The sequence below is a fragment of the Lepidochelys olivacea genome, assembly GCF_965140295.1.
Source record: "Lepidochelys olivacea isolate rLepOli2 genome assembly, chromosome: 2".
NCBI lineage: Eukaryota > Metazoa > Chordata > Testudines > Cheloniidae > Lepidochelys > Lepidochelys olivacea.
The window spans coordinates 243,397,285-243,421,265 of record NC_140412.1 but is presented as its reverse complement, the minus strand read 5'-3'; the positions used below and the strand labels follow the sequence as shown (position 1 = coordinate 243,421,265).

General features: G+C 40.0%; 1 protein-coding gene across 3 annotated transcripts in view; it reads left to right on the top strand.

Annotated features, from left to right (window-relative positions):
* Positions 1-1,760: 1,760 nt before the first annotated feature.
* The window catches only part of CUL2 (cullin 2), an 86,433-nt gene continuing 64,212 nt past the window's right edge, over positions 1,761-23,981 (top strand). Inside the window, exons 1-4 of one of the 3 annotated variants that reach the window (XM_084619557.1) lie at positions 1,761-1,780; positions 7,646-7,784; positions 16,324-16,426; positions 17,096-17,190. In XM_084619557.1, the coding sequence (XP_084475683.1) occupies positions 7,666-7,784; positions 16,324-16,426; positions 17,096-17,190 (317 nt within the window). In that variant the 5' untranslated portion in view covers positions 1,761-1,780; positions 7,646-7,665. Of the gene's footprint in view, positions 1,781-1,862; positions 2,074-2,168; positions 2,303-7,645; positions 7,785-16,323; positions 16,427-17,095; positions 17,191-23,981 lie in introns of those variants that run through there. The other 2 variants (XM_084619556.1, XM_084619555.1) reach the window with 2 other exon arrangements.

Genomic DNA, 23,981 nt, shown 5'->3' with positions numbered 1-23,981 from the left:
AAAACACTTTTGTTTTAAACCTGCTGCCTATTAATTTAATTTGGTGACCCCTAGTTCTTGTATTATGATAAGGAGTAAATAACACTTCCTTATTTACTTCCTCCACACCAGTCATGATTTTCTACACCTCTATCATATCCCCCAGTAATTGTCTTTTTTCCAAGCTGAAAAGTCCCAGTCTTATTCATTGCTCCTCATATAGAAGCCGTTCCATACCCCTTATCATTTTTGTTGCCCTTTTTTGAACCTTTTCCAATTCCAATATATCTTTTTTTGAGATGGAGTGACCACATCTGCACAAGATGTGGGTGTACCATGGATTTATATAGAGGCAATATGATATTTTCTCTCATTATCTATCCCTTTCTGAATGATTCCCAACATTTTGTTTGCTTTTTTGACTGCTGCTGCACATTTAATGTATGTTTTCAGAGAACTATCCACAATGACTCCAAGATCTCTTTCTTGACTGGTAACAGCTAATTTAGACCCCAACATTTTTTATGTATAGTTGGGATTATATTTTCCAATGTGCATTACTTTGCGTTTATCCACATTAAATTTCATCTGCCATTTTGTTGCCCAGTCACTCAGTTCTGTGAGATCCTTTTGTAGCTCTTTGCAGTCTGCCTGGGACTTAACTATTTTGAGTAATTTTGTATCATCTGCAAATTTTGCCACCTCACTGTTTTCCCCTTTTTCCAGATCATTTATGAATATGTTGAATGGGACCGGTCCTTGTACAGACCCCTGGGGAACACCACTATTTACCTCTCTCTATTCTGAAAACTGACCATTTATTCCTACCCATTGTTTCCTATCTTTTAAACAGTTACCAAACCATGAGGACCTTCCCTCTTATCCCCCCATGACAGGTAGGAGCATATCAAGCTGTGAGAATCTCATGGGTAGTGGGAAATTTGTTATAAATTATGTGGAGATGTGAGTGAGACCTCTAAGTAATCACATGTGGACTGCCTTCACTAGGGAAAAAGTGTTCTTAGTTTGTGTGTAAACTACAGACTGGCTTGTCTTCATTAGGAGTTTATCTTGCGTGAGTTAAGTCGATTGAGAACACCTTCCCACAGCCGGGCGAGGAAGGTCATGGGGGAGTTGACAGTAGAGGCAGCAGGGGAGTTAGCTGTGAATGTATGTTTGGCGATGTAGGTATTTCGTTATAAATGCCTGTGATTAGGCTCCAAGTGTATGTCCTGTGTTATAAGCGTTTTCTTTATTTACAGTACTTATTTTCAGTCAAGCAGTGGTATGAATACAATAGTAAATAACATGAAAGTGCACAACCGGCTTTCTGGAAGGGCTGCATGCCCCGCCTCCCACCCCTCCCCGCAAGAGGCACTCCCTCGGCCCCTAGGGAATGGGACTCTAATAGAGTGCAAGATGAGACCTTCCTGGGCGGACGGATGATCCCCCATCTCCCTGCTGGAGGGTTTCTTGTACTGAATCTATTCCTGTGTTTTTAATCCTGTGAAAGGTTGGAGGCATGCGAGTCGTGTGGCGCGGCTGTATGGGAGGACGCAGCAGTGGTGTGTGTGCAGGATGTGCTGCAAGCGCACAGGGAGGAAAAGTGAGAGCAGTAGCCGTGGTGGAGTGGCAGAGCCGCGACTGCAATGCTGGAGACCGGTGCGAGCGCAGTCCCATATGCCTAACTTGTATTGCCCCAATGAGGCTCCATTTCAAGCCGTGCGTGCAGTGCACCACGGAGACTGATTTATTGCACAGAAGAGCTGGAGCATGCGCAGAAGAAACCATATGGAAGCTGGTGAGTAACGCATGCGCATGGAGGAGAAGGGAAATAAATCCGAACAAGCAGCGCGAAGCATGCGCATGCGGACCCCGCCTGGCCTTGCGCTAAGGGGAGTTCAATTAGTTATTTGCGGTAACAGAAGTCGAATGAATTTAGACTCTCTGCACTTCCCGTAGTGTGGACTGTACCAAAGCCGGCCGGCCGGGGGGAGAGGTGCATCGCGGCCAGGCCCGGCCGTTCGCCCAGCGCCTTTGGGCAGACGCAAGCAGTGGCCGGCTGTGTGAGTTGAGGCGCACGCAGCGAGGCGGGTGAGTATCCGGCAGGACCCGAGCGCGATGGGGCCGGAGTGTCCGGAGGCTTCCCCCCCCACACCCCGCGGTCTGCAGTGCATTGGCGGCGCCGGCGGAGCGACTGGGCTGGGGGCCGCGGCTGGGTAATGGCAGCGCTGTGAGGAGGGGGAGCGGGGCAGGGACTGCAGCCTCAGGACACGGAGGAGGGAGGCCGGCCGGCTCCGCTGACTCAGGCCTCTGCTGCCAGGTAACCCCGCGCTGGAGGCGCCTCTGGCTCCCCAGCGAACGCCGTGGGGAAGCGGAGTGAGGGCTGCCCCGGCTCCGAGGGGGTATGACCTCCTCGCGCACGGCCTGGATCCGCTGGGCCCGGCTCTGGGGGGTATGTTACCGCCGAGCGCATTTGCTGGCCCTGCGCCTCCCGCGAGGGCGGACTCCTTCCCCTCTCCCCCGGGGTCTGTTGGCTGCTCCCCAAAACCCCTGGCCCTCGTGACGGGTTTTGTTCTCCCCACGCTAAGCCCCGCCGGGTTGAGGTCCCGGCCATGTTTGACTCCTTGCACCCGTTCTGAGTTGTTCCTCGCAGGCCCCGAAATCCGCCCCCGGCCCTCGAGGGAATGTTACACCCCCGTCCCCGCCAGTTTCACTTTTGGTTTGGGAGTGAATAATGTGGGTGTGGAGGGGCAGGGAGGTGAGGGACCCACCGCTCACTCAGCCTACTCATTCCGCTGCTGGGCCATTTCGAGGTTGCTGGACTGGCCAACTTAAATCTTTTCGATGTTCCAACTTCAGTAGGCAATGTTTCTCCCCCTGGCTGGCCCCCGCACTCCACCCTTGTGTCTTTTTGTTTTCACAACATATTTATATAGCTGAGAACTATTGGGACCTGCATGTGGTCACACAACCTGCGTTTATCACATTTAATAGCCCCACTCTCATAAACAGCACATATGAGGACGGGAACCAAAGACTGTTTGCTGCTTCTAATGTACGATGGGGTTAAAGTATGTCTACCTGTTTCACTAGTGAAACCCCTGGGTGTAGAGTAGATCTGCACTGATGCAGCTTACTTCAGAGCAAGATGCACTAGTTTGTTACTTTTTATAGTAGTGCAGTGTGTCCGCATTGTAGCTACACTTATACACAGAAGTGTTTTTGTAACACCCCTTATAAACTAATTAATCCTCAGAAAATTCAGTACGGGTTGTCTATCTAAAAATGTTTTGAAATTATAAAAAGAAATTATGTAAATACTTTGCTGGAGAAAAACTGCAATAATGTATCCATCTCCAATAAGCACTCTATCTCAAGCCAGTTAATATTTTACATTTGTGGGTTTTTTTGTCACAAAGGATCTGAAACTGCTATACAGACTACATATATGCAGCACCACTGAAATACTGCTTCATTGGTCCTGTATGCCTCATGGCGGGGGGGGGGGGGGGGGATAATTCATTCTTCTGTAGAGATACTCGGAGAGAATTGGGGCAGCAACAAACTGGTGCACAGCATGCCACCCAACCCTGTTGAGGGGATGTGGGGACATGGCAATTAAACCCTGCTCATACAAAAACTGCCATGGGATCCTTCATACTCTTAAAGAGCAGAGATAACTTCTGCTTAGGTCTCATCAAAAAGTGTTCCCACATATTTTAATATAATTGTGTGATTAATCCTTTTAGATGAAGACCAGTTACTAATTTTTGTTGGTTGCCAAAGACCTGCTTTGTTGTGGTTTGTTTCTTTTACTGGTGTTCATCTTCGTTTTGGAAGACATATCCCTCAAATCTCTCCCCTTCCTGGGATTTATTATAACTTGTTGCCATTTTTGTCAATTCATGTTAAGAGTAGCAATATATTATCTCTGGATTCTGGAAAATATCTTTTCTTTAAACATAGTAGTGTCCATTTTACAAATGTTTTGAATGTTTCTACGAAACTGAAAATACTAATACATCACTTGGTGTGTGTTAATAGTAATTTTTTTTTAGCAGGAAAAAGGCTGCTGTTTTAGAACCTAGGACAGTATCTTGATGTAACTTGGTGTTCTCATCTGTATAAATGTCCAATACTGCTCAGAATCCTACTAAGCTCTCTTTCTTCATGTTATTCTAGTGATGAGTTCCACAAGCCAATTTTTAAAAATATTTCCTTTTATCAGTTCAAAACTTACTGCCTTTAAATTTTATTAAATTTCCCTTTGTTACTGTTGGAGAAGATAAATAGAAGTGCCTCATCTACTGTCTCTTAAATCATGCATTATTTTGTATGCTTTTCCCATCTTCCCGCTTTGTGTCCTCTTCAGACTACACTGACCTAATCTTTGCAGTCTTTATATGCAAGTTTTTTCCATGCTTCAGATCACTTTTGTCAGGGATCTCTGAACACCCTCTATTTCTTCTATATCTCTTTTAGAGAAAGTGGCCAATATTTGAATATGGTATACTAAATGAAAGTGTACCATTCTTCTGTATAATGGTATTTGTATTATATAGTCGAACACTTTTTGTCTTTTTTGCTGCCGTTGCATATTGAAAAGAGGTTGACTTATTTTTTTAATTTTATGCATTTGACAGCACTTTGTCAGTTTCAACTATTTTGTTCCTGGCTAGGTGCTCTTTTGTCTCATGCGCAAGCATGCACTTCTGTAGGGGGAATTCATGTGTACAGTCTTTCCTGTATAAGAGTATACCAGTAGCATAAAAAGCTACTCCTGTTCCTGAGTTTGGGACCCAGGGGAGTTGGCTTTTATCTAAAGATATCTGGATCTTTTGCTTCCTTGGTAAGGTAAAGCCTCTCCTATACTACTTCTCAGAATTTTGACCCTTTGAAGCACTGATATTCTACCTTCCTTCTGAGGCCAACTGTCAGTGGCCTTGTTTCTATTGCTTTCAAGCAATCCCTGCTGACCTCAATCTGTTTGGACATTGTATAGAAGCCATACACAGCAACTATGTAATCCACTGGGCTAGGAACCATTCAGTAAGGAAGCAAATTTATTGCCAAAGTAGAGAATGCTACTTAGTTAGGATAGTTTTCAGCCAGTAGAGAAGACTCCAGAAAATACCAACAGCAGTTACTATGTAGTAGGTGAGTGTGCTGACACATGCGGTGAATTCCTAAATGTTACCAGGTTGGTACCCTTCAAGTTGACCAGCTTTGTTACAAATAGAGAGTCATTACTCCTTGAGAAAGGAGACAATTTTTCTCTCTGCAAGACAGTTAAGGTCATTGAACGATAATCCTTTCAAGGCTTCAATGTAAAAAAATGAATAATTTTCCAACAGATCAAGATACGTAACAAAGGATGAGCTTTCTGGATGATGATGAACTTTGACTGTTGTTCAAGGTGACTGAATTAAACCTGTTACTGAGTGCCTAAGGATTGTCACTCCAGTATTATAGGAGATCACATTGTAATACTGCAGTGCACAACCCAACATTTTACACTGCACTCCTGACTTAAAGGATGGGCTGCCTCCTTCTCTCCCTCCTTCTCATAGAAAAGTTCATAAGTACTAGAGAACCTTGTGTGTTCAAGCAGTGGCAATATGAAGGATTGTGAGGAGGCATCTCTAATTAAGAATGACAACTACAGGTCTTTCTGCTTCTCATGGACCAAGCACTGCAAGTAGCTGAGCTACAGAACGCTGTACTCTTCGGTGTCCGTTGACTATTTTTTTAGGTCCTTGAAGGTACTAAATCAGGGGTGGGCAAACCACGGGCTGGATCCGGCCCCTCAGGGCTTTGGATCCGGCTCACGGGATTGCCACCCCCATGGTGCCGCAGGCCCTGCGCCGCTCTCAGAAGCAGTCGGCACCATGTCAGGGGGGTGGAGGGGGGGCAGAGAGCTCTGTGTGTTGCCCTTGCCTCCAGGCACCACCCCCCGCAGCTCCCATTGGCCAGGAATGGGGAACTATGGCCAGTGGGAGCTTCAGGGGAGGTACCTGGAGGTGTGGCAAGGACAGTGCGGGGAGCCCCCCATGGCTGCGCAGGGACATGGTTCCTGCCGTTTCCCAGAGTGGCATGGGGCCAGAGCAGGCAGGGAGCCGCCCTGGATCCACTTTAGGTAAGCAGTGCTGGGCTGGAACCCGAACCCCTCCTGCACCCTGCCCCCCAACTCCCTTCCCTGAGCCCCGTCCTGCACTCCGAACCCTTCCTCTGCCCCAATCCCTTGCCCTGAGCCCAGTCCTGCACACTGCACTCCCTCCTACACCCCTGCCCAGGCCCTGCATACAATTTCCCCATCCAGCTGTGGCCCTCAGTCCAAAAAGTTTGTCCTCCACTGTACTAAATCATGAAGATCTGAAAGTGTCGGGATTCAAATAGAATAAGTACCTGATATGTATATAGAGCTCACAAGCATGATCATCTCAAAGTCTCAAGGGTAGAGTCTGTCCAGTTCACCATCGCTGTTAGTAACTATGTAACAGCATGTGAAGAGCATAAGCCTAACCCTTAACTGAAAGGGATAAGGAAGAAACTTTTTTATCTTACGGGAATAACCATCCCTGCCCATAAACCCATTGTCTGTACAGGGTTTCTTAATTTTTGTTTCTTGCTGCTGCCAGACACAGGATGCTATACTAGCTGGACCACTGGTCTGATCTAGTATGGTAATTCCTATGTTTTTAAAATTGACGCTCATCGCCTAACCTATGGCTCACTGATTTGATCACAACGCCTGGAGTCAACTTTACCTGGTTTAAGGATTACCAAGTATTCACATAACATAACATTATTAAAACCATTTGGAAAGAAAGTGTTGCCTAAGCTACTAACACTTGCTCATTCTGTTAGCAGCATATTCTGAAATACGTTTCTTCAGTGTGTTACAGTGTTAACCTCCTGCTTATTTTGTGTGTGCATGTGGAAAATATGTATGGTCAGTATAGCAAACTTATACTTGTGTTTTCCAGAAGAATACACAACTTCTTGACAAGCAAAGATGTAGAACTACTTTTTCATTGTTAATCATCAGAGTAAAAGGTAGATGGCTAGAGTTGTGCCTGGTCTGACAAATTTTCATGACAAATATTGGTGGCCTGAGATAGATGTAGGGCACACAATACTAACTTGTTTATACTTTTAATATATTCAGCATGTTGTACGTCATCTGAGAAACTGTAAGCTCCTTAGGGCAGGGACAATCTTACTTTGTTCAGAAGCAACCAAAGCAAATCATAGCATTATGTGAGAATGTTAAGTTGTAAACATTCCATGTTCCTGTTAAATATACATTATAAAACACTGTTCCATTCAGTTTGGCAGATTTGATGTTACTTTTTAGAAAGCTTAACTTCAGTCTTCATAGACTTGGACTTTGTGTGACCTTTAATGTTAGAATAAGAAGTGCATTTAATTTTTACTTAGGGTCCTTAATTCACAATATTACACCAGTGTACATAGTTATAATATAAAGAGAAAGTTTAAAGGTGATGCTTTTAAAGAAATTACTGTGTGCTTTAAAGGAAGAAGAGTTTCAGGGCTCTATCAGTTACTTTCTAAAAACTCTTGAAATGTTCTGTTTGACTGCTTCTTCATGTTTAGGAGGTTGAGACTAACGCTTTTTTTTTTTTTTCCGCCCCCCCTACAGATTAACACTAAATCCCCACAATGTCCCTGAAACCACGAGTAGTTGATTTTGATGAAACATGGAACAAACTTCTAACAACAATTAAAGCCGTTGTAATGTTGGATTATGTTGAAAGAGCGACATGGAATGACCGCTTCTCGTATCCTTTAAACATAATTTCAACTTCATTTTTCTACATATGAATATATTTTAGCACAGAGGCCATCGCAGTTCGTAACACAGTAATGTGGGCTTGCTCCAAAATCCATCAGAATGAATGAGCTTATTTCATGGACTTCAATGAGTTTTGGATGAGGCGTTGAGAGGAAGACATGGGGTTTTGTACAAAATTACTTGTTTTTCACTGTTTTTGTATAGAAGTGGAAATAATCAAGTCTGAGTTTTTCACATTGATTTCAGCAGGATAAATCTTAGTAGGTGTAATGAGAGCTGTTTTAACTATTTTCTTTCCCTTCCAAAGAGGTATTTGTTTTTGTTGTTAAACTCATTTTATATCAATCTTCCACTACGCTGGAACTGTTCTACATTCAAAAAAGTTTAGGTTGAGACTCCTCCTCCTAAAAAGCAAGCTATTTTTAATTGTACACTCAAGTAAAACCACTTATTAGTTCTAAGTATTCTTGATAGCATGCAAAGACACAATTGTTATAACTCAGATCACTTCCTTAATAGTGGCCAAGGCAAAAACTTCTGCAGATTAGCAACTCGCATCCTGCTTTAATACCATTTTATTCTTCTCCAACAGCCAAGGATAAATACAGTTTTTGTTTTCTTAAATATAGCTTGTGGTGATACTCACCCTTCCCTCTTTTACGTATAGTCTTACGATATGAAGGATCTTCTTTTTTTGAGAGAAGCGTTGTCGCAACTAAAATAGGCCTCTAGCATAATGAAGAGACATAACCTACTGACTTTTTTTTTTTTTGCCTTCATAGGGGAAAGCTGCCTTGTTATGGGGAATAATGGGTGAATTCTAAGCGACTTTTCAGAGACTCACCTGCAGTCTGAATCCTTCTGAGAAGCAGTCATTTTCAGACCTAGGAGTCCACATACTACAGGACAAATTTGATACCTAGCTTTCTACCACATAAGTTTACAAAAAGGGAAGAGCCTTTTGAATCTACGTCCCATTTAACAAGCTGTTTGCATTTCAGAGTAGATGGCTTTCTATTGTGTCCCTAAATAATAACATAACATTGAGTTTGTTGCAAGTCCACTTACCACCTCACTTTTGAGGACAACAAGTTTTCTGATGGCTCTTGCATTAGAAACCCTTTTCTAATTGCACGTCTGGAGTCATGACTTCTCACCCTGTCTTTGGGACAGCCAGATTTAAAAAGTCAGGCTTGTTACTTCTATAATTGAAAAAGCCACTAGCGATTTGGTTTTGAAGACTTGATTTTGTCAAATTGTTCTGTTACTCTTTAAGTGCAACTCCTGAAAACCAAAATAAGCTGTTTAAGAACTGCATGTTACAATCTCACAAGGAAGCATAAAGCAAGGCTGTAGCTCTGAGATGTAGAAGTTAGCCAGAATCTTTTTTTTAAAAAAATAATTCAAAATACTTGCAGATTTACAGTTATGCACTCCAAGAGCCTGCAAAGGAATAAGATGAGTGTTCCTGCCCTGATAAATCACCCACCACAGCATTATTTATTTATTTTTAAATTGTACATGGGAGCCATTGTTTTAAAAATTCAAGCTGGCAGCATTGCTCATGTTTCAGGAGACGTTGAAGTTGTTACTTCATAAATCACTATCTGGAGCTGAATATATATATATTTTTATGTGTTAAAAAATACTGCCTTTTTCCTGTATAACCCCAGTTTGTAACTTTTGTGTGAGGAACATGGAGATTATATTTGAACCATGCATGACCAATTTTGTACTGATCCCCCTTCAGAACTTACTCTGCAGCTGACTGAACATCAGTCAACTAGAGAACACATACTAGCAGACTACCAAAATATGCTTAGTGGAGGCCCTTGATGTAATTCCTAGGACCCCGGTGGTCAAAAACTCTTAACTCCATGTTTAAGAACGTGGCAACATAGTGACTATTTTGGCATCTTGCAGCTATAGGAGAGGAAGAGATCTTCTTGGAATATCCTCTGCAGCAGGATGAGCTTCTGTAGCTTGTAGTTTCTAAGCAAAGATTGGCTCTTTTTGGAGCTTCTACTAGCTTAAGTAAATTATATACATCAACACAAGTCTCATTAGTGGGTATTCAAAAATTAATGACATTACCAATTTTTTTTCTGTACAGTCAGTGTTACAGTTTATTTCAGATTTGGAACAATCATTTAGTAATTCAGATGCTCTTACAGTGACACTTTAAAAAATAAAAAGCTAGTTTTAAAAAGCCAGCTTTTTTTACAAGCTGCATCCCACTCACCTGCTACAACAGCTTCAGATGTCTTGGTTAAATGAACATAGTTTAGTTTTGGAACAACCTGTTTCGTAAGAGAGTTCAGATTTTAGATATTTGCAAGGGCTTTAACCTTATACTAACTTGTCTTAAATGTATACGAAGGAAATGTTACACCATTTGCCTTTATTTTTCTTGTCTTTTATTAGACTTCGTAACCTAGAGAAGTAATGTGGCAAAGGCATTTTGAACTGTCGTATTAAAACTCTCTCACTATTTAGCACACTTACTCATTATAGCACTATTGATCAGTCTGATCCGTTTATACCATCAATTTTTAAAATAAACTGCTACAACCAGAAGATGGTTATGAAGAATTAGGGGGAGGAGGAGGAAGTATTTAGTTTTTAATTGTGGTATGGTATTAGAAACCTAATATTTACTGTGAATAACTTAGTATTTATATTGCTACAGAAAAAGGAATCCAATTGATTCTAGACCACATTTTGTAGCAGTGTACACTGCAAAAATGGAGACCTATTTACAGGAGTTGAGATGGAGTTGAGTGGTCAAAGTGGGTGAGTGGTATTTCAATGAGGGATGGTGCTCTCAATGGATGAACCTCATTTCTGGCATTTGCTTCTCCCCTCTATTCCAACAGAGCCTGAGGTTTATTGATCTTCTTTTTATAGGGTTGTCTTTTTATTTAGAACAAGTCTCTTTAAAATGATGACAAAAACAGAATAAATGAGTTTTGGGATACCAACTGAATAGTGTTACCTGCCTCTGATAAGGAGCAGCTCACAGACTGTCTCTTTATTTAAAGCATGACTCCTTTTTAGTTACCTTTTGACCTTCAGATTTCCTCTGTCTGCACCTCCACAGAAATAAAATTGTTCTGGCATTATTTCACTGTGCAGCTTTATCACAGTACAGATGCTAGTTTGCTTTTGTTTAAAACTTGTTACTGTAAGTATCTTAACTATTGAGAGTAACTTTTTAATTTAGAATGTTAACGTATCGAACAATTTGGTGTGGCAAAGCTTCTAATCAGTAGCTAGCAGGACACCAGTATTTTTTGTCAGATTTTATTGGGGTAAGGTAGCTAACTGCCTTTTTTTAGTTCGCACACTGTTAAACAATAAAAGTAAATCTTTAGAAAGATGACGTTCAACAGTGCAGAATAGTGTGGCGTTTTGTTTTTCCTTTAGTCTGTTCCACAATATCCAGATTCACATTTAATTGCAGAATTCCAGGTGCCTTGGCTTTTCACACCTGAATAGTCACTTTTTCAGCCAACCAAATAGACTTGGGGACATCCGAAATAAAGGATACTGTATATAGAATATTTCAATTGGGTATAAAATGCTAGTAGTATTTCCTGCTCTGTTTTCCCCCTAACATTTCACAAAGGATTCTGCAAGAGACTAGAAATCTGGGAGTCTGGATTTACCTTTTGTGGTTTTTTTTTTTTTTACACTCCTATCTTAATTACACTCTTAAATAGGATGCCAGCATAATTCAGGCTTTCTTCAAGTTGGAGTCTGTTGCATGGACATGGCTGCCAGTCTTCAGAATGGGATGTGAGCTTCCCTTGTCAGCTGGTTCCAGATGACTTGCCTGTATAAGAATTCTCTGGAAGTTCTGCTTCTGTCTGATGTGCATCAGTTCAGAGACTTCTGCTACTATATGATTCTAATCTGGATGGGTTTTTGAACCTTGAGATGTGAGTGTTCAGGAGGATTTGGGGATCTCAGAGATGAGGTTGGTAATATTTATCCACCCTTTCTAGATCCTCTCCTTATCCTGAGACAAGCCTAGTTTTGCATTGCTGGCTCAGGCACAATGCAAGTGACAGCTGCCATTCATAGTGTCACATACATACTCCACATGCTCTTGCAACCTCTTCTCTCTACTTAGGGACATGTGCCAGTTGTGCCTCAACTTATTTGGCTTTAGCCAGCTGTCAGATATAGCGGCTGAAATGAAAGGACAGCTGGCTTCCATTGTTCAAGATAAACCCTTGCATAGTAGAAGCAGGATTCCATTCCATCTCCCAAAAGGACAGGAGAGACCCCAGGACAGAAATGACTAGGCACGTCTTGGTTTGGAAATGGATATTTTTGGGACATTAACAGGGATTTTTAATCACCCTTTTCTTTCTTAGGGGACTTCCTTTGTGAGGGAAGAGGTATTTCTTTTAGCCAACTGTGAGGACAAGCTTGACTGAGGAATCGCCTCCACTATCTCTAAATTATCTATATGAACTGACCCTTTTTTTGGGAGCCAACAGTCTGAGTATTTCACAGGTTTTTTTCCTCTAATTAAACATAATTTTTTTGCCTTCGATAGAATTATTTTTTTAATGTCCTACTGCTACTCAGAAGGCTCTTCCACTTCAACCAAGAAAGAAAGTGAGCTTACTCCTGTGCCAGGATGGGGAAGGAAGAACCACAAAAATAAACTTTTTCCTTCTTATTCCTGATACTGTATTCTAGAGGATGCCTGTCTGATTCAGTTACTGTTTGACTCCATTGGCTAGAGAAGCTGCAGATCCAACCTGAGTTAAATACTTTTCTGAAGGGTCAAACAGGAGTTGGTGATACTAGTGCACAAATCGATAAAGAAAATTATTTGCTTACAGTGGGAAGCCCCTGTGAAATTCAAACAGTGCAGGTAGTTGCTTATATTCAGCATGCTTACAGAAGTCAAGAAGTAGTTGAACAGATTCCTCAAGTAGCTATAACTTCAGCTGTAGCTTCTTAGCTAAGTATAAAGTTTATTCCAGCTAAGGGATACTTCTTCCCTAAAGACGGGGAAGAAGAATTCTTCTGGGGAAGAAGTCTAATGCTTTGGCAGGTATTATTCAGGCTTCTGTCAAAACAACTTACTTTAACAGGATAGCCTTGAGTAATGAGTTAAATCTGTCAGGGCAAGAAAATTTAAGTTTAGTACTGAGAGAGAATTCTACTATCTGCATTTCTGGTAGATTTTGCATTTGACGCTATTAAATTCTCTACTTTTGCTAGCGCTTCTAACCTAGGCAGGTGTGCTTGCTTACCTGGAAGGCAGATGAATAAGTCAAGTAGCTTCATCTGTGTTTTATTTTAAAAAAGCTTTTGTTGAGTTATTTGGCCAAAGCAATTATGGCACCTCAGAAGATTTTCTGAGCCTGGAGCTGTAAGAAAAGAGAATTTTCCATATGTTGGAAAGGCTTGGAATGATGGGAAGGGGAACTAGGGTTTGAGCCTCTTCAGATCCAACAAAAGCCATTTTGACACCTTCTTATGGCCCTGAAGTAAGGGCAAGACTTTCTATGTATTAAAAATAAACAATCTATCTAATACACACAGGATATGAATTAGGATATGCTGTGGAGCTCCTTTAATCCTGCTCTTCACAACAAACTATCCCCAGCTTTCTCCAGTCTTGTAGTGACATATAGTGTCAACAGCGATCTCTAATTTTTGGAAACTGAGGCACTTAAGTTGTCCCACTGAGAGAGCAGCATTTAAGGGATTTTACTCTGTATTCTTTGTGGTCCCCAGGACGAATGGCACAGTGAGCAATTCTAGCACTTGAAGGGCACATCTTGCTCATGGAAAATCAGCAAGCTCAGGATGGAAACTGGTTTCTGTCACTTTGTCTATCCAGAATTATTGGTACCCTCATGAGGTTGCTGTGTACTGTGGTGTTCTGTATAAACATCTTGCCTTCGGCCCATGAGGACTCTTCAAGTTTGATTCTCAGAAGCTGGCCACACAGCTCCCTGAAGGAAAAAAAGCTAAAGATTCCACCAAGAGAGATGCATGTGAGTCTATGCAATTTGAGTGCAAAGGGGACCACAAGTCAAAATTTGTCTCCTGTTACCCCGAGTTTGGAACTATCAGATCATAAAAGACCTACAGTCTTGCCTGGACTAAGCACATTTCTTCATCCATGTCAAAATCTTGACTATAGAATAGTAAATAAACAGCAGAATCCTGGGGGCTCTTTTCTTTAGAGACACCACAATCCTTCTCCAGTGGATTCAGTTGCTTGCTTTTATCCAAGAAGGCTCACACTTGGCTCCGCAATAGCGTGGCTAAGCAGTCTGCAGCTTCACCTGGAAGTAAGTGTCTCAATGAATTTTTCACTTTAGTGTCCCAGTGGTGTGTTCCCAAGTTTTGGATCTCTGTGTGTCAAAGATCAATGCGAAGATGTAATTTTTCAAGGACAAGAATGCCAGAGAGTTGGTGTCCTGTTAACCATGTCTAAGCTACCGCCTGTATGCCTGCTTTTTTCCTTCCTCAAGCCAAGGATCTCCCCAGAATCCAAGTGCACAGAACTATTCACTGATCCCCATGCAGGAGGATGTGGTGGTATTCTGTAATGGAGAATTTCAGAGACCACCTCTACCATCGTACTGCTGCACCTTCTGTGTTTGGGTTCCACCCCTGCAACCAAACCCAGCCTGTCTGTTGACAAGAAAAAATAGACTACTTTGTCTCCACTATTCTGTTTTCTGTGCTATAGTATTGTGGAAAGTGAGCTACATTTGTATACTGTTTCCCTGGAAAATCAGGGAGCCTGCTGAAAGCTAAGATGTCATATAATCCATTTTCTTCAGGAAGGAATTTCTTTGTGTATGAGTTCAACGTGACGGCATAGTGAATGTCCTCAATTTCCCAGAGAAGACCTGCTGTATCCATTCATCCCATGTATCAAGATTTTTCAAACTGGCTAATCCTCACTCTAAGTGATCAACATGGAAATTCATGCTGTTTCTAATATGTCATCCCTATGAATCATTGGCATGGTGCCAACCACACTGTTAAATGATAAATGTGTTTTACCAGGGTTTCCACCCAATAATTTCCTTCCCTCTTTGCATGCTGAGGAGAACCCTTCTTGTAAAGTTTTATATTAATATAATACTCCACACACAGATTACAATTCTTGGCTTCTAAGATGCCAGCTACCACATAAACCCCTTTCTGACTTGTTTGTTTTTGTACTTGCATTTAAAACTAAGAATTACCAGTAGGTTTGGAAAATTTCTTTGAAACTTCTTTGTATATTTTTTATTGGTGTTGAATGAGAAAATGGCTTGCCTGCTGTCCGTCTCCTTTTAAACTTTTAGCAGGCATGCAAACATGCCATCCTAAACTTAATGTAGTACATGATTAGAGGAAGATGGGTCATGTGTGCTATCTTGCAGTTGATATAATCTTTTGTATGCAAAGGTTTATTTCTAAGATACTGTACTTCTAGCAGGGATGATTACATAAACTTAGTAAAATGGATCATCATGAATGGGTTTTTCATTTTTTTTTTTCTTTTGCCTTTCTACTTTTCAAAGGTTACTAAGCAATACATACTAAAAAAAATTGCCTAGTGACCCTAGTATCTGTAAAGGAATCATCTTTATTCTAAAATGTATATTGTTTCCTTGACCAAGTGATAAATTGTTGAGAAATTACCTTTTCTAGTCAACTTTCCCAACTACAAGCTTTGTGCTTGCTTCACACTTAACTAAGCAAGTCATAAGAGCAAAAGTGGATCCATTCTTCAGTGTCAGTTTCTCTCCATACCCCAAAAATAGCAAGCATAAAAATTCTAATATACTCATAATTCTATATAGGATGGGGATGATTTTTGGCAAATAAAAAGCATCTATTTTGGTTGAGTGTGAAAAATAATTCTTCAGTTTTTGAAATTACCTAACCTTTTTATTTTAAAAGGTCACAGCTTCAGAAACCAGGGAAGTTATATTTCTCACAGAGCAAGGTAAATACTTGTCAAAAATCCATCAACTTTATTTTTTAGTTTCCACTACAAAAGACTTCTTTTACTAATACAGTTGTTAAATACTAGGATTCCAAAACCTATATAAATTGATTTTTCTTAGTATGTGTGGTGGTAATTCACTAAGTTCATAGATCTCTAAAAATGCAATGAAGTGGTAACTTAAGACCATATGCTTTTAGTAAAGCTAATGATGCAAGACTTTAAAAAGTGCGCCTAAATTCATCCTTAGACAATAAGGGACCGAATTTTAAACAGTGCTGAGCACTGAATTGTTGGGCGCCCAGCACTTTGAAAACCAGGCTATTTTTTAGGTGTCTAAATGTGTACTTTGGCCAAGGTGTTTTAAAACAGTGTGCCTAATGTCTTACTGTTCGAAGAAATGGTATCCAAAGAAGTATTGTGCATACACCTGTGTGACACATTATAATTCTGATTTATCCAAAATGTGAAAAACATAAGTATAACCTTAAATTTACAAAACCTGTTTAAAGAACCTTTTAAACCTTGACTTCAAACTCAGGGACATTTATGCTTTATGTGTGGCCTATCCAGAACCTCTTGGAGAGAGACTTTATACGGAGACTAAATTTTTTTTGGAAAATCATGTACGCCATTTGCACAAGGTAACTATTATATGACTAAAAATATGCATGTTTTGTCACTGTACTTAACAAAGAAATTCTGCAAGTCCTATGTGGATAGATGTAGCTGACGAGCACATATTCTTGCTGCTTTCACTACTCCTTAAAGGGAGCATAAAATATGGTCTCATAACCCAAAAGTAGTACAGTTTGTTACATTTTGTTGGCTTGAGGGGGATTGTAAATGTGTTTAGTGTGACTGGATAACTTCAACTATAATTATTTAAATAGTTTTCCAAAAGCCGCTTATACTTCTTTATTGTTTACTGGTAAAAAAGTTGAAAAAAGGAGGGAGGGGAGAGGATGGGGAAGCAGAAAATTAGATTACCAAAGCATTGTCCAGCTGAGTATTTGCATTATAAACATGTACTAATGAGGATATTTCAGCAATTCTATTTTTGTCATTCATATACCCATTGACTCAATCAAACTATATTTTTTCCAGCATGTAGTATAAATCAAGTTTCCGTGAAATAGGGACTGTCTCAGTTTGTCTTTATGGCTTGAAGTACACTACTGAAACTCATAGTAATCGATTGACTCTGTTATGCTGTCAGAATTGTAATATACTGCACGTGCATAGGTACATGATATTTTGCCATTACATTTGGAAGTGAACGTTTACAATATGGCATGTTTTTTCCTTCATAGCGTGTTCTGGAATCTGAAGAACAAGTACTGGTTATGTATCATAGATACTGGGAAGAATACAGTAAAGGGGCCGACTACATGGACTGTTTATACAGGTAAATTTTGCTAACAAGTTTTTCAGCAGTGTAACTGGAGGTTACTGGAGTAAGGAAGTTTTTGAGAATAATTTGTACAGAGTTGACTAAAGGATGCTGTAGAAGATGAGATTGCTCACCTAATATGGTGGTAGCTTTAGCCATGGTTAGAATATGGCCCAGATCATTAATGACTACTGTTATTATTTGATGGTCTATATGAAATAGGATCGTGATCTCAATTAATGTTTAGTGCAATGGTTCCCAAACTGTGGGGATGATCTAGTGATCTGTGGAACACATGCTAGTGGTCCACAAAAAGTTAGCTGGCCAAATTGTGCCAACTCCGTTCTCCGTTTCTACATGCTATGTGCATTAAAGATAGGAGGGAGTTCTTTGTAGCTCCAAAGCTTCTCTCTTACCCACAGAAGTTGGTCCAATAAAAGATATTACCTCACCCACCTTATCTCTCTGTAGTTCAGTAACCTTGTTGTATGTAAGAATTGTTCAAGTGATGCAATTTCTATCCTTGGTGCAAATAGAATCTGATCTTGCAGGCAAGGCCTTTTTGAATAGCAGTGCCCTTCCTTTGGGTTGGCACCTGCACGCTGAATGGCCTCTTGATTCTTGTAGCGAAAGGCATACAGGACAGTGGGGCCTCAACCATCGCTCAGTTCCTTCTTACTGCCTGTGACTGCAAGATGGAACATTGGCAGCATCTACATCCCTTGCTTCTAGGGATTAGGCTATTACTTTAGTACCTTTTTAGGTAGCTTAGAGTAGTTATTGGGCTAGATTCGTTAGGTTTCATTTTTGCCCACTGACCTTCAAAATAAAACCCCTTTATGGATAGCTGTTTTCTTTCCATGCATGCAAAGCAGCACGAGTGAATGAGACCCCCTAGGAGAAGTGGGTGGAAAGAACAGGAGAAGCCAAGTTAATACTGATGTTCTTACTCTATATTATGTAAAACTTTAAATTTGACACTTCATTGATTTTTTTGGATGTGTATAAGCTTCACAAGTTCATTTGTGAGGACTATACCATCATGTCTCACTTAAAAATCCTGCTTTTCTCAAGGTTTTTTCTAAATTACTTGTATAGTGAGAACGCCATATGAAAATAAAAATGTTATCTTCAGTTTCTGGTATAAAGGTGGACACCTGTATAGTTTCCGAAGAACTTGTTGGATGAAGATTCTAGGCTTGCAATACAGCATTCCGGTTTTATATACATAAAATTTGCTTTTCCTGTTCTTTCTACTCAAAGGGTTTATTTGAACTGATAGACTTGGTGCCAATTGATTCAGCTAAGGGAGTGGCTCCTTTCCAAACATGCCTAGAAAGAAATTTAGTTTATGCTGTGAGAGGAAGAAAAGGATGCAATCTTCTCTCCTTTGAACTTGTTTGATTCCCAGTCTTTGCTTTGTTTTTTTTTTTTGTCTTGCGGTAGTGCCTAGAGGCCCCAGTTGAGGATCAGACCCATTGTGGTACACACTGTGCAACATAGCAAAAAGATTATCCATGCCCCAAGATCTTATAATTTAAATATAAGACAGGATACCAGGCGGATATGACAAATAGTTGACTTAAGCACACGATAACATACTGATCATAATCCTCAACTGATAAGCAGCAGTTACATCTCTCCAGCTGTCTAATTGTCAATTGTTTTATAGGCATCATGGCAGAAGTATAGTAAGGAGAAATTTGAAGGGCAATGCAGTGGCTTTAAAGGTAGCATGCATGAAAGAGTGAAGAGCTGATTGAAAAGTTGGATAAAGGGAACAGTGTTGGGGTAGGAATGATGCTGGGGGTGGAGTAGAGCTGGAAGTTTGGTGCTTGCTCCTTGTGTGGGCTGGCACAGGTCCCGCTGCGTGCCTCCCCAAATAGTCCTTGGGGATGAGGGGGCCACAGTTCGGGGATCACTGCTCTACTCACTGTTGTAGCCTAAGTATTTATTTAAACTGACTCAGCATGTCTCATTCCCTAGACCTTTAGTCTTACCTATATTGCTTTCAAGCTTAGGCTTTGGCAAAATTGGAATTCACCCCTATAATGACTAGAAGATATAGCTGCTAGCCACTGAAATTTTACATTGATAGATACTAGCAGTTTCAGAAGCCCTTAGTGGGCATGATCAATAGTGGGTAAACGTAGCATATGAGGGGCATTAGTTGCACTGCATTGAGGTCTCTTCCAACCCTGATATTCTATGATTGTTAAATGGTGTATTCTTATTGAAGGCATTTTCAAATCCGCAGGTGGTGTTATGCAATACATGTGCAGCGAGGGCCTGTGTCTGCAAAGAGTTACAAGTGTGCATATAGTTACTCCTGTGTGAACTCTATACAGGAGTATTTAGGTGCATAGTCCTAACTATTTGCAGAATTACTCCCTATGTACATTGTGGTGCATGTTAACGTGGTGTTCGTCACATAAATACCAATCCATTACACATTGACACTAATCCTAATTCAAAAATTCATATGAATAAAAATCCACTTGTATTGTATTGTGTAATATATAAATTGGATTTCACTGACACTGTTTTGCGTAATTTTTCTGGGAGTGTTCCATTTTTGAACAAGTGTGGAGTTAAACTAGGACTACAGATGTTAGAGCCATTCCAGCCCCTTGGGTAGTGTGTCTTTCTGGCATATGTGTGATTTAGTCGCTTGTGATGACTGTGGTTTACACATGTTGGATCACGGGTTTTTGTAAGAGATACTTTGTGTAAATGTAGTACATATTACTTAGAGGGTCAAAAATGTACAGGTTTATCTGAATTACAATATCTGAGTAGTCCACCTGCCAAAAATGAGAACCAGTTTTGTAATTAGATGAAGCTATATTTTATCCTTTAAAATTCAGGGCCAGCAATACTGGCCCTAATTTTTATTCCTGCTTTGAAGATAATATTGTGGAGTTGAAGAACTTTCAGCTAAGAAGGAATTTTTATGTCCATATTTTATGTGTTTAAGCATTTGAAAAGAAAATGTTGCAACTTTCACTGTAGTATTGGGGATGCTACTGCCCTTGGAGTATGAGATATGTAAAAACGATTCAGAGAGCCACATGGCAGCTTTTTTTGTACTTCACTGGCTAATTCAAAAAAATTCCCATTAGCTACAAGAAAACTAGCAGATCAGTGGATATTATGGACATAAGTATTATATGAATAAGGAAACTATGGGGCATGAATCACATTACATTTAGTACATTCTTGTCTAAAGCTTCCTGATAAAGACACTTTAAAAAGCCTGAATAATGTAAAATAAATACTAAAGATAAGGGGTTTTTTTTGTATTAGTGGTAAGAAAATTAATGTTCTTTACATAATGCTTCATGAAAGTAAAATCAGCTGAACACTGTCATTCTTTCGTTTCTTTTAATCTTTGAGTTAGATACAGTCTAGTAGTGACATGTCTTTAATCTAGGTTGTGAATCTTAAATTGTTTGGCTGTTAAAACTAAGTAATGCAAAGATTTTAATGTCCTTGAGGTACCTGTGCTAAAATAATAAAGTAATGTCTCCTATCTATTTGTTGGTCCTCTTCAAATTAACACAGAACTCTCTTCTAAATGTCATTAAGATTTGATACATTAAAGTATTGTACAAAATGCTTGGTGGGGGAAAAAACTGATAACATAATTGTCACTGAGTAGATGAGTAAGGAGTTACTCATAACTTTTTTATCTCAATGTTGCTGAACATGTTTTGATTTCCCTATTAAAAACAAGTCTGAACTCCATTTCAAAATAGGATTCTATTATCAAGATTAAATTTATGATACATAACCACCTTTATAGTTATCTTTCCCATAGATCTTTCTTTGTTGTAGTAGTACTGAAGGAACAAGCCTGGCCCATTATGCTCTTCACTATACAAACATTATAAATGACCCTTCCTTTCCCAAGCAATAGAATTAATTTGCTAAAAATGGTACAAAGGAATATTTGACCTTGAATAAATTTCTGTTTTAGAATTCTGATGTGCCAGAATCTCCTAGTTGAGGTCCATGATTACAATTCTGGTAATTCAGCTGGCCAACATAAGAGCTAAATGAGGAACCAAGTTAAACATTGTAGCTTATTTCTGTTGTGGTTCTCATACATGCTTTCCTCAGTGGCTTTAATGGTGTGAGTTTCTGCTATGTACTGTGCTTTTAGTTCCAAAACTGCCCACTTTCCATCTGCCAAAAAACGTCCTCTTACCCTTGGAATTTCTTAAAATGACTCTCCATTGTAGGCACAGCAAATGGTCTATGTGAATGTTTACTATGTTAATACATAACCTTTTTATTTCTCTAGTCTTACTTCCTCCACTATAATCTCTTTAGGGAATAACTTTCTATACATGAGGCATCTTGTCACCACTTCAGAAGTTAATTCCTTGAATGTCTATATGTCACCTGATAGCATTAATTCAATTCTATGCATGAATTATTTCAGTCTGCTGCTATAGTTGGATTTGAAAACTTGGCTCTCTGAGTTCTGAATTGCTTCTACTTATCAGGAGTGAAAGGTGAACAAGGGGAATTGATACTTGTATCTACTGAATATGAGCAGAGTTTTGTTTTATTAAAAATGTCACTAGCATTAAAGACTTGACATTCATGATGCACTCTCGCTGTAAGCTCTTCAAAAGAGTCTACTTCTGTGTATAGTGTGTAGTCCAGAGGGGTCTAGTATTGTTCCATTTTAATTGTATGCTGACGTTGGAGTCTCAAGATCACTGGCTGTAATGCTACTTGTAGCGCTTTTGATAATAAGTGAACTCTGATTATATTAATAAATATTCACAAAGCTCTGACGGCTAGTTATCACTATCTTACAGATCTGTAAACTTAAACAGAAGTTGTGAATTGACCAAGGCTATAGAGTGAATTAGTGACAGAGGCATAATTAGAAAGTAGGACGTTGTTTTCTACAGCGGCTCATGCCAGTTGAGCATGCATGGTACTAGATACTGTTGGCCATTAGATTCTCTCCTTCTCCCCCCCCCCCCCAAAAAAAAAAACCACAAACAAAAAAAACACTTAACATCTGGTATGATTTTATCCAGTTTGAAACTTTGGTATTAACGGATACTGTCAGTTGAGTTAAGCTTGTGTGCTTCTGTTAACTGATCCTAGTTTTGAATGTCAGGGACTGGAGACACCATTCTCAGTGAAAAATCTTTGACTCCAGAATAGTCTTCCCTTAAGCCATGTCTACACTGTCAAGCTTACAGTGGCACAGCTGTACCAATACAGCTGTGCCACTGTAAGATCGCTCTTGTAGCCACGTTCTGCCGACAGGGGAGAGCATTCCCACAACATAGTGCTATGCACACGAGCACTTATGCAGGCAAAATTTATGTCACTGTGGGTGTTTCTCACACCAATGAGCGACGTAAGTTTTGTCAACATAAGTGGAAGTGTAGACATAGTCTTTGACTTACTGGGCCCGATACAAGGTTGTTCCTGTATTTATAGGTAAACCTATTTTATTACCTTCAGTGTTAAACTATTTCCTTTAAATCTAAAATGTCTTGTGTGCTCTAGCCCAATAGGCTATTTCCCCATTATTTTTTTGAAGTCTCAGTTTTTAGGAAAGTTTTAGGTGTCCCCTCAGAGTTTTACAACTGCGGTTTTCCTATATCAGGGTGTCGGATGGACAGTGGGGAGATTTTTGGTTTGACTTCTAATTTGTGGTATTTTCACCCTAAGGCTTATATGGATGCACTTTTTTAAAATTTTTTTTTTTTAACAAAGGCAAAGAAATAGCACAGTGGTTCCCAAACTGGGCATCATGAACTCCCATGTTACAGGAGGTTCCATAGGGACCCTGGGCAGTACGAAGCCAGCAGTTCAGAGCCTTGGGAACTTCCAAGAGCTAAGCAGATCAAAGCAAGCATATCTATCTGACTGAGGAGATTTAAACTTCAAGATTCCTCTTACAAAATAGAAAGAGAGGTGGATATTTTTTTGCTGTTTTTAAAATTAAATATGCTGCTAGTGTTTTTAAATTATTATGAAGAACAAGTTTAAGCTTTGTTATGTGCGTTGTTCTCCTGGACTGCTCAAGACTTGCATGCTTGTGTAGGAGGAACTCTTTGAGTTGGTTTCTTAAGTAACTTCATGCTGTTTCACATCTGATACGCCTTGATGCAACATAGGAGCCAGAGGTGCCAGTATGTGGGGGTGATGAGGATCATGTGGCCTCCATGGGCCCCCCCACTTTTCCAGCAGAGTGCATGGGGACTTCAGTCCCGTGCCCCTCTTTACTACTGGCTCCTCTGACAGGAGCCTTGTTTTATAACCGGCTTAATCAAAAGTGATACAAGCTACAAAAGTGAGATCTTGGAAGAGTGTTACTGTTTTCATAATGTAATAAAAACACTGTAATGATTGATAATGTATAATGTCATAAAAACAAACTTTGTATTGCCAAGATCACTGCTTTATAATTTATGCTGAGGTAAGGGAGAATATCGATCAAACTATTCATTTTTTTAGAATAGCAGCCGTGTTAGTCTGTATTCGCAAAAAGAAACTGAGTACTTGTGGCACCTTAGAGACTAACAAGTTTATTTGAGCATAAGCTTTTGTGATCCGATGAAGTGAGCTGTAGCTCACGGAAGCTTATGCTCAAATAAACTTGTTAGTCTCTAAGGTGCCACAAGTACTCCTTTCCTTTATTCATTTTTAGGAAGGGGTTCACGAGACTTCATTTTAATGAAAGGGGTTCGCAGGTGGTTAATATTTGGGAACCACTGAAATAGCATGGAATCCTTTTAATTTTTGGTAATGCTGTTATCTGAAATAAG